At 39.8% G+C, this 15,043-nt stretch overlaps 1 protein-coding gene across 1 annotated transcript; it reads left to right on the forward strand.

Moving 5' to 3' along the window:
- The first annotated feature begins 1,557 nt into the window (after positions 1-1,557).
- cUnh16orf87 (chromosome Un C16orf87 homolog) lies at positions 1,558-8,429 on the forward strand. Its single transcript, XM_080843835.1, has 4 exons — positions 1,558-1,691; positions 2,665-2,761; positions 5,384-5,563; positions 7,034-8,429. Exons 1-4 carry the CDS (start codon positions 1,626-1,628, stop codon positions 7,153-7,155), a joined length of 465 nt encoding a protein of 154 aa, XP_080699961.1. The 5' UTR covers positions 1,558-1,625; the 3' UTR covers positions 7,156-8,429.
- Positions 8,430-15,043: the final 6,614 nt, after the last annotated feature.

The raw sequence follows: 15,043 nt of genomic DNA on the forward strand, positions 1-15,043 counted from the left end.
TCTCTCTCTCACACCACCATCAAAATGAATTTGAGGCTGTTAAAACTAGCATACAACATACCTTAAAAATTGAAGAAACCTATAGAATACTGGTTTAAATCATGTATAAACTCACCTCATAAAAGAGGGTATAGCACATACTTAACCAACCAATAATTGGTACCAAATGCAGTCCAAATACATATTCATTTGGAAATCAACATAACCAGTATCAAAATGTAATCGTCGTACTTGTACTGCGGCAGTGTTGACCTGCATTAGGTTATACCAGGCATAATATGTAGATTTGCCTTTAACATTTTTGAAATGCCATGTCATCTAGGATGACCTTTTAAAGTTGCAGCTTTACCAACTGCTACAATCACCACAATACAAGTGTTGTAACCGATGACAATGCTGTTTGTGACAACTTTTGCTGCTTATTTGCCATTTTGATATTCTAGTCCTACCAACATAAATATTTATAGACCTGGGTGGTGTCATGGATCCCTGTTCTATCCTGATAGGCTGTTGAAGAAAAAGTGCCTTCTAATGCAGCACAAAAGGAAGTGAGAGAGGTATGTGTGTCACACTCATGAGAGATTCTGAGTTGTTAAGATGAAAAACTTAAACAAAAGACTACAGCTATTTGATGGCCTAATGCATGTTGTAAAGAGAAAAATAAAGTATAACTCATGGCACAATTGTTATTTCGGTGTAATGTCCCATTAAATGGAGTGACATGACAACAGATTAAAAATAAATATATACAGACTGACCAAATTAATGTTATTAAATATCTCCACCATTTATCTAATTTGTACTCCCACAAATCCATTGTGTATTCTCTTGGTTTATAAAGTCAATTGAGACAATATAGTAAAGCATATGGAAGAGACGTATGCAATTCTTGAAACCTTTGAAATTATTTGAAAGTATTCAAGCAGCCCTGTCTCCTGCAAGAACCAGGCTGAGAAGCAAGCCTCTGGCACTGGGTGTGGGGGATGGGGCCCATGTAAATAGTTTAAAGCCTTCCCTCTTGTTCTCAGACTCTATGTCTAATAAGCTCTGACCAACTGTTACTATACATCACCCTGCTCCACCCACATTATCTGTACCAGAAGTAATGAAATAACGCCTCACAATTTCATTTGTAAAGATTTGACATAATTTTACATTTCATAAATTCAATATTTTTGATACATTTTAGAATACAGTCTGGGCTTCTCAACAACTTCATTTTACTGAGCAATCGTGGACTTTCTAAATCTACCCCAAACAGCACGTATTGTTCTGTGACCATGTGACAAGGACATCATGAACGCATGCTCTGTTCAAGGCATGTAGATATATCACAGGACGAAATTCATAAGAGCTGTTTTTGCCTTCAAAGCTGGAGTGTTGTCGCGCATGCTCATTGTTATAATGTGGAAAAACCATATTGAGATCGCTTACTGACCTAGTGCGCATGGCCAATGCTGTAGTGTGATTGATGTTGGTTTGGCTTATGTGCCTGAGCTCCCGGGACACAATCAGCTGCACTTCATATAATACAGAAAGTGCAGTGGCAAGGAGAAGTTCGAGAGAAGGCTGCGGGAGAGAAATAGTCGAGCCTACTTCTATTGCTACGACTGAGTTATCAAAAAATGTCAGCGAATAAAACCAAGAAAGTGAAAATGGCCACCAAATCATGTCCTGATTGCGACCAACAGGTGAGAAACATTTTATATATTAAAAATTTGTGTTGTGTTTTTGGTAAATTTTAGGAGCTGTTAGGGTGCTTTACTCTAGGCAGAAAGGATCACTTTGGCAACTATGTCAAAGTTCTGAATGGGAGGGGTTTCAAGATGTAACGTTATAACATCCAAATCTGTACTGCTGCAGGAAATTTCACTTTGTTAATGCCTTTCTTATATCAGCTATGGGTTAATTAGTTCACAAGTTTGCAATCTGTCTCGGGCTCATATCGCATAGTACAGTCAACACGAATGTAGCGTGTAGTTGATTCATTCTGTAACCGACATATTTTACAGACTGTCAGTCGGAATATTGTGGTAAAGCTCTGTGTACCTAGACGTTTCCTTATTTTTGATACACAATTATCACGCCGAAATGGCCTATTGCTACGTTGAGATTCATATGCAACTTTTGAATGGATGATTGACATCGTGTTTCGTCTTTAATGTTTGGTTATGTCGTTTTATCCTATTTCATTTCTTAATGACTGGGGCGATAGCACCCGTATCGTATGCCAGATAAACCAACGGTGAATGAAATGGAGACAGTAAAATTGCAAAATAATTTCAGTGAATAGTTTCCTGTTGTTGTCCTGTCCTTATCGATCGAAACATTATTTGCTCGTAGAAAAATCAGCCATCACGTTAAGATGTTATGAATGGTTTGGTTGGTGGTATTATCGGCACGTGTCCAAAAATGTAGTTCCTTGCTGGCTAGCACCAGCGACTTTTTGTCATATATTTCGAAGGACATGATCAATTCTTAATACACACAAATGCGTTATTCTGTGACTATTTTTGTCGTTGCTCACCCAAACGTGCATCATCAAAGATAACACCTCTACCGCTAGGTGGGAGATATTTGTCAGCTGTGCCTGCAAACCTTTGTGAAATGCAGATATTACCATACTTCTCAAATATTAACCTTGAATTTTTCTTTCTCTCGCAGATTCCTGTAGCTTGCAAGTCCTGCCCCTGCGGTTATGTGTTTATTAGCCGAAAGCTGTTAAATGCCAAACTAAATGAAAGATCACCACCAGCATTAGGTAATGCCCATTTACTTAATGAATGATTTAAAAGACAAAATAAGTAGGTTTTGGTTTCGAGATTGCATGCTGTTATCTTTTTGATGTCGAATTCCTATCTGTAATCACCTAGCATTGTTGTATTGCCTCATATATAGACTATACTCTCACTACAAGCAAACATTTAAAATATGAAAGATTTAAAAAAAAAAAAAAAAAAAAAAAATCAGATTATTGTGGTGTGAGATTGTTAGAGCCTATCTTCATGAACAACTTTTATTGTCATATTGTAAGTTGACCTAATGCAGTCAAGTTTATGGCATGTATAACAATTTATTCAGGAAGTCCATGGACTTTTCCTCTACATATTCCTTTTACAGTTGTCCTTGCAATCTGTAAGGCTCCTGGCCTTATTATCATAAATCTGTGTGGAGTTTATAGTCAACAGGATCAGTTCAGAATGTTGAATTGAGTGGTGCAATAGACAGCAGCAGGCAGTAGTGGCTGCCTGAAATTGCTGTTTGCTTGACTGTGTACTGAGAGTGGTGGGGGATGGGCATACTAATTCCCGACTGAAAAGCCTGTTCCTTCAGTCTCCCTACTATGTTGTTTCAGAGTGGAAAGTTCAACATCCATATCAATGAAAATAAATAGCTACTTCTGCATAAGCAGTTGCTGGGCATGGAATAAGTCTGTCTTGACAGTTAATCATGAAAGAATTTGTATGAATATCTGGTATTTCCACGTCATATGGTGCTTTTGTTTTTAGTGTATTACTGTCATATTGTGCGTGCTGGGAAGGCAGGGGTGACAATGTGTGAAATGAGCCTGTAGAGGCGTCATGGGCAGAAAGTGAATTGTTCTGCTGAGAAGGTCCAGGTGAAGAGAGATCAGCTTGATTTCATAATGATACTGTTGAACCTGGGTAGTGTGGAGAGATGTGAGGCAAAGGGGCCAGGCTGAGTGGTTCAGCATGTTCACAGATTACTAGTTCCCTCCCTGACTGCACAAGCAGAGGCTGTTTTTGCATATATGTCCTCATAGAATGCTATCGGGCCTGTGGTATGTAAATTAGCAAATACTTTTTGCAGATTAACAAGATGGAGAGCATAAAAGTGGCCTGCACGGCTGTTGGGGGCTAGATAAGTGACTACAAAACTATTTATTACGGATGAATGTGGTCTCTAATGCTTACACTGTTTTATTAAGTTTCACATAAAACTGTATAAACATGGTTGTCCCTGGTACAGAAGAATGCGTCCTTGTCAGTAGGCTGGGGCTAGTTTTAGATTACAGCTCTCTCTGCTTTAATGACGGGTGTTCAAGAATTCTCTCTCTCTTTTCACAAGACATCACCATATACCTCTTTTCAGCCAGATATCTGCTCTATTACTCTGGAATTCATATTCCATGCTAGCTTAGGCTTCTATCCAGCATTAAAAACATTTTGGAAAACAGTACCCATTTAGTAAATGTGGATAAATGGAATTGTAGTTTTGAAAAACTGAAGTAGGCCTACAATGTTTTAAATTGGTATTTACATTGGAAACTTTACATGTTAGAATGAGGCATTTGAACTGAATGTCTAATGATTGTACAACAGTGCAGTGTGGTAAATGTGTCACAACCTTCTGCAAATAAAATTAGTCATATCCTTTATGACATTTGTGTTCCTGTTGAGACAAGCTGCAGCCAAGAGTAGAATTCCTCAGCTGCTGTGTAGTCTTTCATGGTCTGGAAATACTTGAAAGGCAGTGTCTCAAGAAGGAAAGAAAAATAAAACAAAAATCTTCTGGAATAAGATTAGCATAAACATCTTGTGTCTTGTGAACACTAAATCACAATGTGGCCCACTCTTTTGAGTTCATAGGTTCAGAAATCAAACAAAATGGACAATGTTCAGTCATCTGCATATGTTAATGGGTAACTCTCAATGGAGGGATCTTGGCAGGCATTGTCATGCATTTGATTGGTAGTCATTGTGAAACCACTTTACTCTTGGCGCCACTCTCTCTCTGGATATCTGTCTCTACCCACACCTCAGAGGTGTCACAGCATGTCACGGTTTCAGTTCGTTTTTAAGGATGAGGAGCCCTAAAAATAGTTCCCCATGAGTAAAGCAGCAGGCCTACTTCCTGTTCGGCTAATGAGCACCTCACTGATTAAATCACTGTGTCTGAGGAGATCGCCACACTGTTGACCCATATATGCCGCTCTCACTGGGGAAACTACTCAAACAAGAGCATTTTATGCTGTGCAGAGCTGCAGTGGTTGAGGAGTTAATTTACAAGGAGATTATTTTGTTGTTGGGAGGGGGAAAAAAAGACATTGTGTATTTCAGGCTGCAGTAACACACTTCTTTGTCACTTCTTTGTCACATTAATGAGGTTGTCTTGTTCTGTGATGGTATTGTGCTAACAACAACATCAGCAGCACATGATGTAATATATGTAATTAAAACCATTTTACCTTTTAGAAAATAAAGTGAGGTCATTTTTAACTTTTGTCCACTGGCGGTGCTAGTGAGCAGAAATTGCATAAAAATAACATTGACGTATAGCCTTAACATGTATTTGCTCTAAATCTATTTGCAATATTTAAAATCTTTCGTGATGGTAAAACTCATCTTTTTATGACCATCAGACAAACTGGATGCGAAGAGAAGACGGACAGAACGAATCCGCCGAGAGAAGATCAACTCTCCCTCCACTAATGACATGGAAAACAGAAGGCGATCTCGCTCCAACAGCCAATCAGAGCAGATTCGCAGAGGACGGGGTAGACCTAAGACCACGGGGCTGAAGAAACAGGAGGAGGAGAAAAGTAATTATTTCCTGAGTACTCCTCTATTCTTAGTGCTGCTTTCATTTTCTGCGATTTCTTTTTTTGACTGTTGCATGTATGCATTATTCCATGTCACATTGTACATTAAGCTGATTGGCACAGACAGAAAGCTGTGTGACCACATTCTATGTATACCTTTCACGGTCAGGTTTGCACAGCAAAGTGGTAGCTCTGAGGTGTTCATTTCAAATGCGTTGTGACATTGTTAGAACCAGTGAGGGGTTTTAGGATGTTTGAACGATTGCCCTTTCGAGATGGGAGACACTCACAAACATTTGATTGTGCTGTTTGGACACAGGGCAGTTGTGTTTAACACTGAATCAGAATATTATACTATCTATGTCATACAAAATCCATATATTTAATATTTAAATTTCAGAATTTTCGGAAAAGGATGATTTATATATGAAATTCAGAATTTTTGGCCCTTTTCTGGGAGTCTAGGTCTATGCATTGGGTGCTAAACCAGAATATATCATCTGCAGTTGCGCTTAAGACTAATTGATCTATGTAATGGTTTGTGCGTTTCTCCGGTCAGTCCATTTATCTCTGAAAATACTTTTTGTAGGTGTCAGTTTTCAAGAGTCATTCTCCTCTGCTGAAGTCATCTGTGGAGGATTTAAACTGCTTCTCTCGTCTCATTCTTAGTCCGCTCACACAGTAACTCGCATATCGAATACCCTCTCAGTCCTGTGGAAGAGTGTCAAGGAGAGAGATGTGCAGAGTGTGGCCTTTTCATAAAACAATATTGGCGCAGTTTAAAGGGGTGACGGCATCTGGTTAATTCATGGAGACATTAGGTTGTCACTGATGGCCAATTTTCACTCTGAAAAACCTGTGAGGCAAGATCCAGGCTGTCAGGGTGAACAATACAAACATCATCGTTGGTGTTCATTTTCTCTGTGATTGAGAAATTAGTAAAGGTCTGCGTGGCTAGTGATCGTTGCATTGTACTTCATTAGATTCATTACATTGGATAGCATCTATTTGAGCACATGGGGAGTATTTCAGTGTTCCAATGGTAGGAGAAGCACTCGATTAGTTAAGCATGGTGGTAAAGTGGGAGCCATTGTGTTCAGATTAATGATTTACAGATGGGCTGCGCTTTCTGCTCGCTGCTAAATAAATCATGGTGTCGCTTTTGGAGCTTGCACTTTATCCGCTCTTAGGCAGGGAAATATGCATGTCACAGATTTTTTTGGGGAAGTGTATCATTTTTCACAGCCATAATCAGGAGTTGATTAGTGCTGCAATTCAATAATGCAATCTTACATTTACATTGTAACTCACAAAAATGATAATTACATGAGGTAATGTGTATGTGCTTGGTATAAATTGGTTTTCAAATATTTATATGTATATTTATTTATATTGTTTATGTCTCATTGTGTTCTTATGTCTTCTCTGATTCTCACAAATGCCCTCCATTACTCTGTTGTGATGTTGCAGTAGAAAAACAGGAGAAGGAGGTCGACATCTACGCCAATCTGTCAGATGAGAAGGCCTTTGTGTTCTCTGTGGCCTTGGCTGAAATCAACAGGAAGATCCTTGGTCAGAGACTGCTCCTGTAGTGCTTACAGTAGGAAGGACTTACGGGTGAAACTCAGGACCCCTGCTGCCGAGGCCCAGGCATAACCTCTGCACCTGACAGAGGAGGGGAGGGGGAGGGGGGACGAGGATTTTAAGACTCAGCCCTGCTCTTGACAGTGGGAGCCGCTTCAACTGGTTGACACCTTGGGCGTTGCCTGGGAAACCTGGTAATAAAACAGACACCTGCTCTGTGTGGAAAGATGAGGCGTAACCACAGGCTGTCTACGAGTAAGCGAGAGAATCAACACCTCGGAAACGGATTCTGGGGCTGTGCGAAGTCTAATGTATTTATCTTTTAATCAGATTTTACATGACACAATATGCCGAGGGTCCATCGTCATCCCATAAAGAAATGCAGGATGCTCAGCAGAGCGGAATGTTTTTATAAAGGGGCTGATAACTATGCCAGGTTTTGCTCGAAACTGTCACAGGGCTGTTCTGGTGCTGTAATCGCGACTCCATTATAGTCCTAGGTTTGCTGATCTACTAAACTGTTCATTGTAGATGCCGTGCAGCCCTATTGTTGAGTAGCAGACCTAGTTTTTATGCTTGGGGGAATACCATTGTATATCTTTATTTATTATGCCTTTTCCACTCTAATTTAAATGCCTATTTTATTATCCTTTTTTTTGTTTCTGTTTCATCCATGGCAAAGCATATCTAATGTAATATTTGCTCTTTGTATGAGCCTAGTACATGTCAAAGGAAAAAAAAAATCCACTTTGATTTTAACTCCTGTATTTACAAGAGCTTAATTCCTGCCATCCTTGGTGTTTTGTTATTGCACTGTCTCTGCTGTCCTTTAATGGAAACCAAATCTACAGATGGCTGCAGTCCACCAGTCTTATGTTTCAACACAGAACATCCTCCTCCAAGTATTATTTTAAGGAAGTATTCCTCGGATAACCTCACTCAAGGCCCCTGTTTATTTTCAGTTTATCAAAAGAACACTCAACAAAATGGTTCTGGAATGTAGAGAGAACAGATCTCAGCAATCTCAGCAAAATCTCAGCAAAGGTGATTGAGTGAGTCTGGGATCAAGAGGACATTTGATCGTTCTGTTTTAATTTCTAGTGAACAAGGACCTTAAAAAGAACAGTCAAAAGAAAATGGCCTGTTCTTCAGTTCAACTAAAAAGTAATATGGTGTGCAGGAATGTCTCTGCCAAATACCACAACCTAGACTGCTCTGCTAGAGCCTTGGTTGAGAAGTGCAGATCAGTAGCACCATGCTGTGATTGGTATTGTGTGTGGGATTATTTGGCAATAGTAGTTGTGTTGCGGAAGCCACAGGCCACATCACTCCTGCTTATATTAAATCATTCAAAAATAAAAAATAATGAACTATTATTCATACAGTTTGTGTGTATTTAATTATTCACTGTAGTTCATTTTGGTATAAACTCAGTAGGCCTAAAGGAATCAAGATGCATATATTTTTATAGTTATAGTTTGTAAAACTGCCATTTTCAATGTAGCAAGCTTAATTCAAGGTAGATTATATATGATGTGAACTAAATGACTGGGTAGCACATTCCTCAAAGGACACATTAGCATGACCATTTGAATTTAGCCATAGAAACATGAGCAGGGAACAGGGAAGATTAATCAACAGCTGGCTTAGAGGTCATGTTTTATGAAGGATCTCTGCATATTGATTCTAAAGCTGCTTACATCATGCTGTAAACTAGAGGGGAGATGGATCAGGTGCTAAAAGAACATTTATCTTGAAAGTGTGCTTTTAACCCAAACCATCTAGAATTGTTCCCAGACATGAAAATGTCCAAGTCTTGTGTCATTATAGTAACCCCTTTGAAATGTTCAATCTTTAATGTTTTTTTTATTTAATGGGAAATAGGTGAAGCAGTGTGACAGCTGGTGTAAACAGCAGCACACGCGCACTGGTGCACAAATGGTAAAGTGAGCGTTAAAGGTGTGATCAAAGGCACTAAGTGGGCAGAGCCAGGCCAAAGTTAATCAGTGAAAGGTTGAGTTAAAGCCAACCAATAGCGTTGTACAGCAATTCCTTTAAACTGAATATGTTTTACAATGTAAGAAGATTACAAGAAGACAATCACATTTGTTGAAACATATTTATAACTTGTGAGACCTGTTTTAAATTGCCCTGACACGCATCCCTTGAACTGACTGTTATATTGTCAGTTAGGGTAGCCTATGTGGTTTTGAGCTTGTAAAAAAATAATTGTTTTGCTCAGTTAGATTCCATGACAATCCAATGCTATTTTTTTTAGATTGATGGAGCACATCTCACGAAGGCCTACATTCTGGAGAATTTATTAAGGACTGCAATGTTTGAGGTGTGATCAAAAAGTGCAGAGACTGCACCTTTATAAAGCAAAACCATACTTGATTTAAATTTGGCCATCGTATCCTTCGAGGTAGTCACCTTGTGCAGCCATACACCGCTCCCAGTGTTCCTAGCACGCTTGCAACACTCCCTGAAGGTTCCATTCTTTAGGCATATCTAGCTCTGTATAGCTGCACAAGATGATAGACCATTTTAAATCAGGTGCTGTTTTATGCTTTTTATAGGCATGGTCTCTGAGATTTTTTAAAGTTCATCTCAGATCACCATGGTATTCAACCTTATTTAGATTGAAATTGTATTTTTTACATGCCTTTTGTTACTGTGGAAACAAAGTAGGCCATTTGAGGCAGTCAGTGCATCCAGAACCCCAGAAGAACCCAACAGATGAGTGAAAGTGTTTTGCTCAGCATTGGATCATCAGGGCAGAGTGGTTATTTGTATAATACGAGGTCACGAGGTACACTATGTGTAGATATACTAATGATATGGGATATCCCATAGACAGGGACAAATAGCAGCGGTGATCAGTAGCCTATAAGAATGCGGACTGCAATAGATATGGGAGTTTGTGAGCTATTTTTATGTTTATAAATTTGAACACCTGGACATCTGGAAAAGTCTGATTAGGCCATTTCCGCCAGCCACTTTCGCCATCAAAATAGGGCCCAATGTGTTGCATGCTGAATTAACTTACTTCTTTTATGCAGTCATCAAACTTCTTATATATTCCTGCCAAGTTATTCACACATTTAAAACTCTGTCATTCATTGTATTTCTCCTCCATGTTGGTTGCCACTGTGACAATGTTATTGTCAGACCAGCAACTTGTCTCCTTGGGTCAGAACCTCAGCTCAACCTCACCCCTCACACCATCATCCCTTTCACCGTTCTTTCACCCTGGACAGTTCTGTCCAACACAGCAGTACTGATTAGACTGAGCCTGACCCTATAAGTATGTGATTACCTAGAGACTGACCTAGACACATAGACCCGCTATTGTTGCCATCAACATGTTTAGTCATACTTTGACCACACTGAACAAAATTGAGTACATTTAAATGCATATATTAATACTAAACACCTTAAAGATGATGTGTACCAGGGTCGGTGTCCTATTTGTATGTTAACATGCTTTACTAAGCTTTTGTTTTGGAGCTTTGATGCAGTCATCCTCTTCTCCTGATCCAAACAGCTCTGCTCATGTCACAATTTACAGTAAACATGTGACACTTTATTTTTTCAATATTTGCTGGAAATGCATTGATACATCATTCATTAACCTTTTTAGAGCCTTATAACTGAAAACATTTTTATCAGTCACTATTGTGACCAGTGGGGTAAAGGAGACTTGTGTTTGCAGGCTGAGCTATGACAGGAGATAGTCATAATGCATTCAAATCAAATAGAATACCAAGCAAGCCAGCACTACATTGATATATAGCTGACCTACATTGCTGTTTGCATACGCAGAGGGAAAGCACTGCTGCCCTCAAGCAATTATGGTAGAATCCAATTCATGGGCTTTGATGCTTTTAGATGTAGAAAATATAGTGGGTGAGTTTTATTGATTGAGCATTTCAGTGTATTTCTCTATAGAAACTAGTGAAGAGTTTAGACAGGTGCTGCAATTCCACGTTGAGTGACCAAGTACAGGTTGAAGAGCTTAAAGAATTCATTGTTAAGGCTATCAGTATCACTGATAAGACCTTCTTGCCTATCAATATCACTGATAAGACCTTCTTGCCTGGTACATTGAAACTGTGCTGCTTGCTGTTTGGGCTTTTGCAAATAATTGTTGTGGCCTTTTACTGTGCGTGAAGTGGCTGTAGTGCTGTAATAAGGCACCTAGGAAATGACTTTGGGTGCCACATTGTCTAAGTACTGTAGCTTTGTGGAAAAGCTATTTTGGAGTTAGCTCTGACCAGCTTGGTGGAATTCAAATGTGCTAAGATCAGCCTGGATATGCCTTTGTCACAGTCTACGGAGCAGTCAAGAACACTGCTCCAACGGTGAAAACGAGGAAGAAGTGGAATCCACGAGAAGTAGTTCAACATGTACAAGGTGCATTACAACATAGGGATATCATTGGGCAGGTACAGAGTGGAAGAGCAGGGTTTGGGTCAGGTGACAGTTGGAAAGCATGGGGTAAGGCTACATTGCTTTGTTCGCAAGCAAGTAGAAGATGGTAGCAGCAAGTTGAGTGGGAATTTTGGCTCATTAAAACGTATTCTGTCAGGTTGTAAAACTAGCTTGATCTAGGGTCGATACACGTGGATACATAATTAGGTTCTATAATCATTAGCATGTTTGTTTGAGAATAAAGTTGAGGTTAACTCTTTGCCATTTAATGATAGGGACAGTAGAATTTTGTTATCTCGCAACTCCCACTGTCATAGTGTTTTGGACAAACAGTCACCTCCCTGACACTGTGTACTATATTCTGCATTGGCCCACATTTAGTGAGCTCAGCAGTTACTTTTTGAGCATGGATTTAAATGGACTGAAACCTGATATCGGGTTGGTCTCGGGTGTGCCTGCATATGCAAAGTGTAAGCACCAACTGTAAACCCATCAGCCCAACTCCTGATAGTATCATTACCCATCCAGGATGGGAGTTGTCTGTTGAATTATCCAGCGTGATCATCCTCCTAAAAAGAACGCAATAAACAAAAAGAGAGCAGAGGAGAGCGGTGGGGAAGAGAGGAGGGGGAGGAGGAGGAGGGAGGGAGCGTTGCAAATAATCACTGTGCTCAGGGGCACAAGCTGCCGTGAACCAGAAATCTTGCCAGGTCAGCACAAGTCTTTTCAATGCGTTGCACAGTATGTGTGAAAACAATGCTGTACTCGAAATATGGGTACAACTAAAACGTAGCATGCTTAATTAAAATGTAGGTTTAGCATTCATAGTTGGCATTTAATTATGTCACTAGGGGATTATGTGGTTTGCCTGTACAGACGGTGTAATCAGCCTTCTCCATAGTCAGAGGAAGAGAGAAAAAGAGAGCTTACAATGCTTAGGGGTAGCAGACCTCAATGTGGATTTCCCTGCTCTATACAGTCGTTCCATTCACACAGGACCGCTGTGATGAGAAACCCAACCTGGCAGACAAGCTCACTGGGCTTTGAGCTGTCAGGTTACCCCAATGACACCACTCTGTCTATCAGAGAGGTTCCTACAGCAACCAAAATCCTCCAAAGATGACAAGAAGACAACTCAGAATCAAACATACATACACATACAGAGAGAGAGAGAGAGAGAGAGAGAGAGAGAGAGAGAGAGAGAGAGAGGAAGAGAAAACACTCATGTTTTAAACCATGTGGAAATACCAGAAGATCCCTGCTGTATTTTCCACCTCATCTCTCTTGAGGTAATCCCAAAAGAGCAACAAGGCTGGTGGGAAAGGGGCTGATTCACTCATCTAATGTGTCGGAGCAGCCTGAGGTGTGGAGAAGCAAGAGAGAAGATGGATCCTCGAGTGAATCTCATCAACTCAACTCATATCCGTGGGTCTGCCTGTGGTGTGAGCTGATTAATGGTCCTTGTGTTTACCTATTACTAATATAGCACACACTTATACAGAGCTATTTATGGCCCAGGGAAGCTATGCAGTGGATCATTATGCTTGCTTCTTCAAAAAAAACATCAACAAGAATAACCTTGGTGTTGGTTGGACCTTACTTTTTGGGGAGGGACATTTGCCCTCTGTGTATGTAAATATCAGCCCTGGATTGTCTACAGCTGTTCAGTGGCCTGGAAGATGAGTCCCTGAGCACTCCGTGGTTCCTGGCATGATCTGTGTGATGACAGGAAACAGTGTTGCTGAACAAGCCACCCTCTCTGACGACGTTTCCACTGATTCATACCAAAAATAAGGATGCGTTTATGTAATGTTAAAAATGTGTGTCAATCTTAATGTAAGACAGCATCTTTCAGCGAGGCGTAATTGCATGAGAATCTGATTTAATAGTAACAGAGAGTAAAGGACGTAAATGTGTGAACGGTGAAACGTGACAGTTTGGTGAAACATGGCAGGCTTTTGTTAGTTGACTCTGTAACATGATTCCCTGCTGTTTAAATTCAGTCATCTGACTATGTGGGGACCCATGGATCTGCTTAAGCAGCTGACAAAGCGAGAAATGCAATGAAGCACTAAAGAAACCAGAAGAATGTTCACCCATCATGGCTCAGATTTCAGTAAGAAATGCACACATACGGGGAATAGATAACATTAGTGCCATATCTGTTGAAGCTGCTGCCTCTGGTTGGACACTGGCAGTGTAATGTAATGAGAACACTGTGCACTCCAATGCTGTTCGGATCTTTTCCACGGGAGCCGTTCTGCTTGGAGACCAGAGTGATATAATATATAGGTCTATTGTGCACAGTATTATCAGGGGAGGAAATACCACTGGATGTAATTAATCAGTTCCGAGGTCACGTGACTAAGAAATGATGTCATCCACCAGGAAGAGTGTCCATTGTTCTTTTAGGGTCTGGTCATAAACAGTCAAATCTCAACTCATGCTTGGAATATTTCATTGGAGTAAATACTGATCATGTATTATGGCTGCTTGTATGTGGAAGTGGATATTACAATCATATCATGTTAATGTTATATGGTATTAATTATATTATCATGAATTTCATATTTAATTTGCATCAGGCTTTCATTTAAATGTTAATTAGTGCTGTGTGCTGTATCTTGGCTGGAAGGTTATTTGGAAGGTCATCTTGTCCTGAGAGCAAACTCATGAAATTTTAAACACTCCAATGATGAATTGCTCAACCACATTGTTTTCTGCAGACACAGAACAAACAGATGCTTGCAGGATGCTGTGGCTGCCGAGCAGCTGAGAGTGAGCTAAAAATGCATCTGTACTTACACACGCATATCACTATTTTTGTCTTTTATAAAAAGGAATCCATTATAAAATCAAATATATTTAATCTCAAAGGAATGTTTTCCCTGAAGTGTGCCCCAGTTTTGGGTGATGGACTGAATAGTGCCTTTGTTCAACCAATTGAGTGCGGTATCTCATTCGTCCACCAGATGGCAGACAGGTCACATGAGAAATACTGCAAGAGAGAGTTTCTATGTTGTGTTCAGTCAAATAGAAACAGCAGAAGGCAACACAGGGGCAGTTAAGTGAAGTTTGAAGTCAGTGGGCTTAACACATAGATGATGTAGATAGATAGATAGATAGATATATTAAGTTGTCTGTGGTACAACAGGCACTAACATTCTTGTTGGTGGAAGTGGTGTGGAAGTCATGAAATGTGAATTTGATGCACATCTGCATACTGTTTGATCTACAACCATGATGTTAGTTCAAAGGAACATTTGACAATTAGTGTTTGCATAATACATTTTTCATAGTTTAAGTGTATTTTAATTAGTTTTACATTTTCCTGCACCTGAAAATGTATGTGGAATTCCATATACACACTACGGACCTTTAAAAGATCCCTGAAAATAGAGCAGGGCTGTCTATCGAAGGGAGAAAATTACGGGAGAAAGTATGTTGTTGCCCTACAAACAA

Source organism: Sprattus sprattus, assembly GCF_963457725.1.
Source record: "Sprattus sprattus genome assembly, chromosome: 8".
NCBI lineage: Eukaryota > Metazoa > Chordata > Actinopteri > Clupeiformes > Clupeidae > Sprattus > Sprattus sprattus.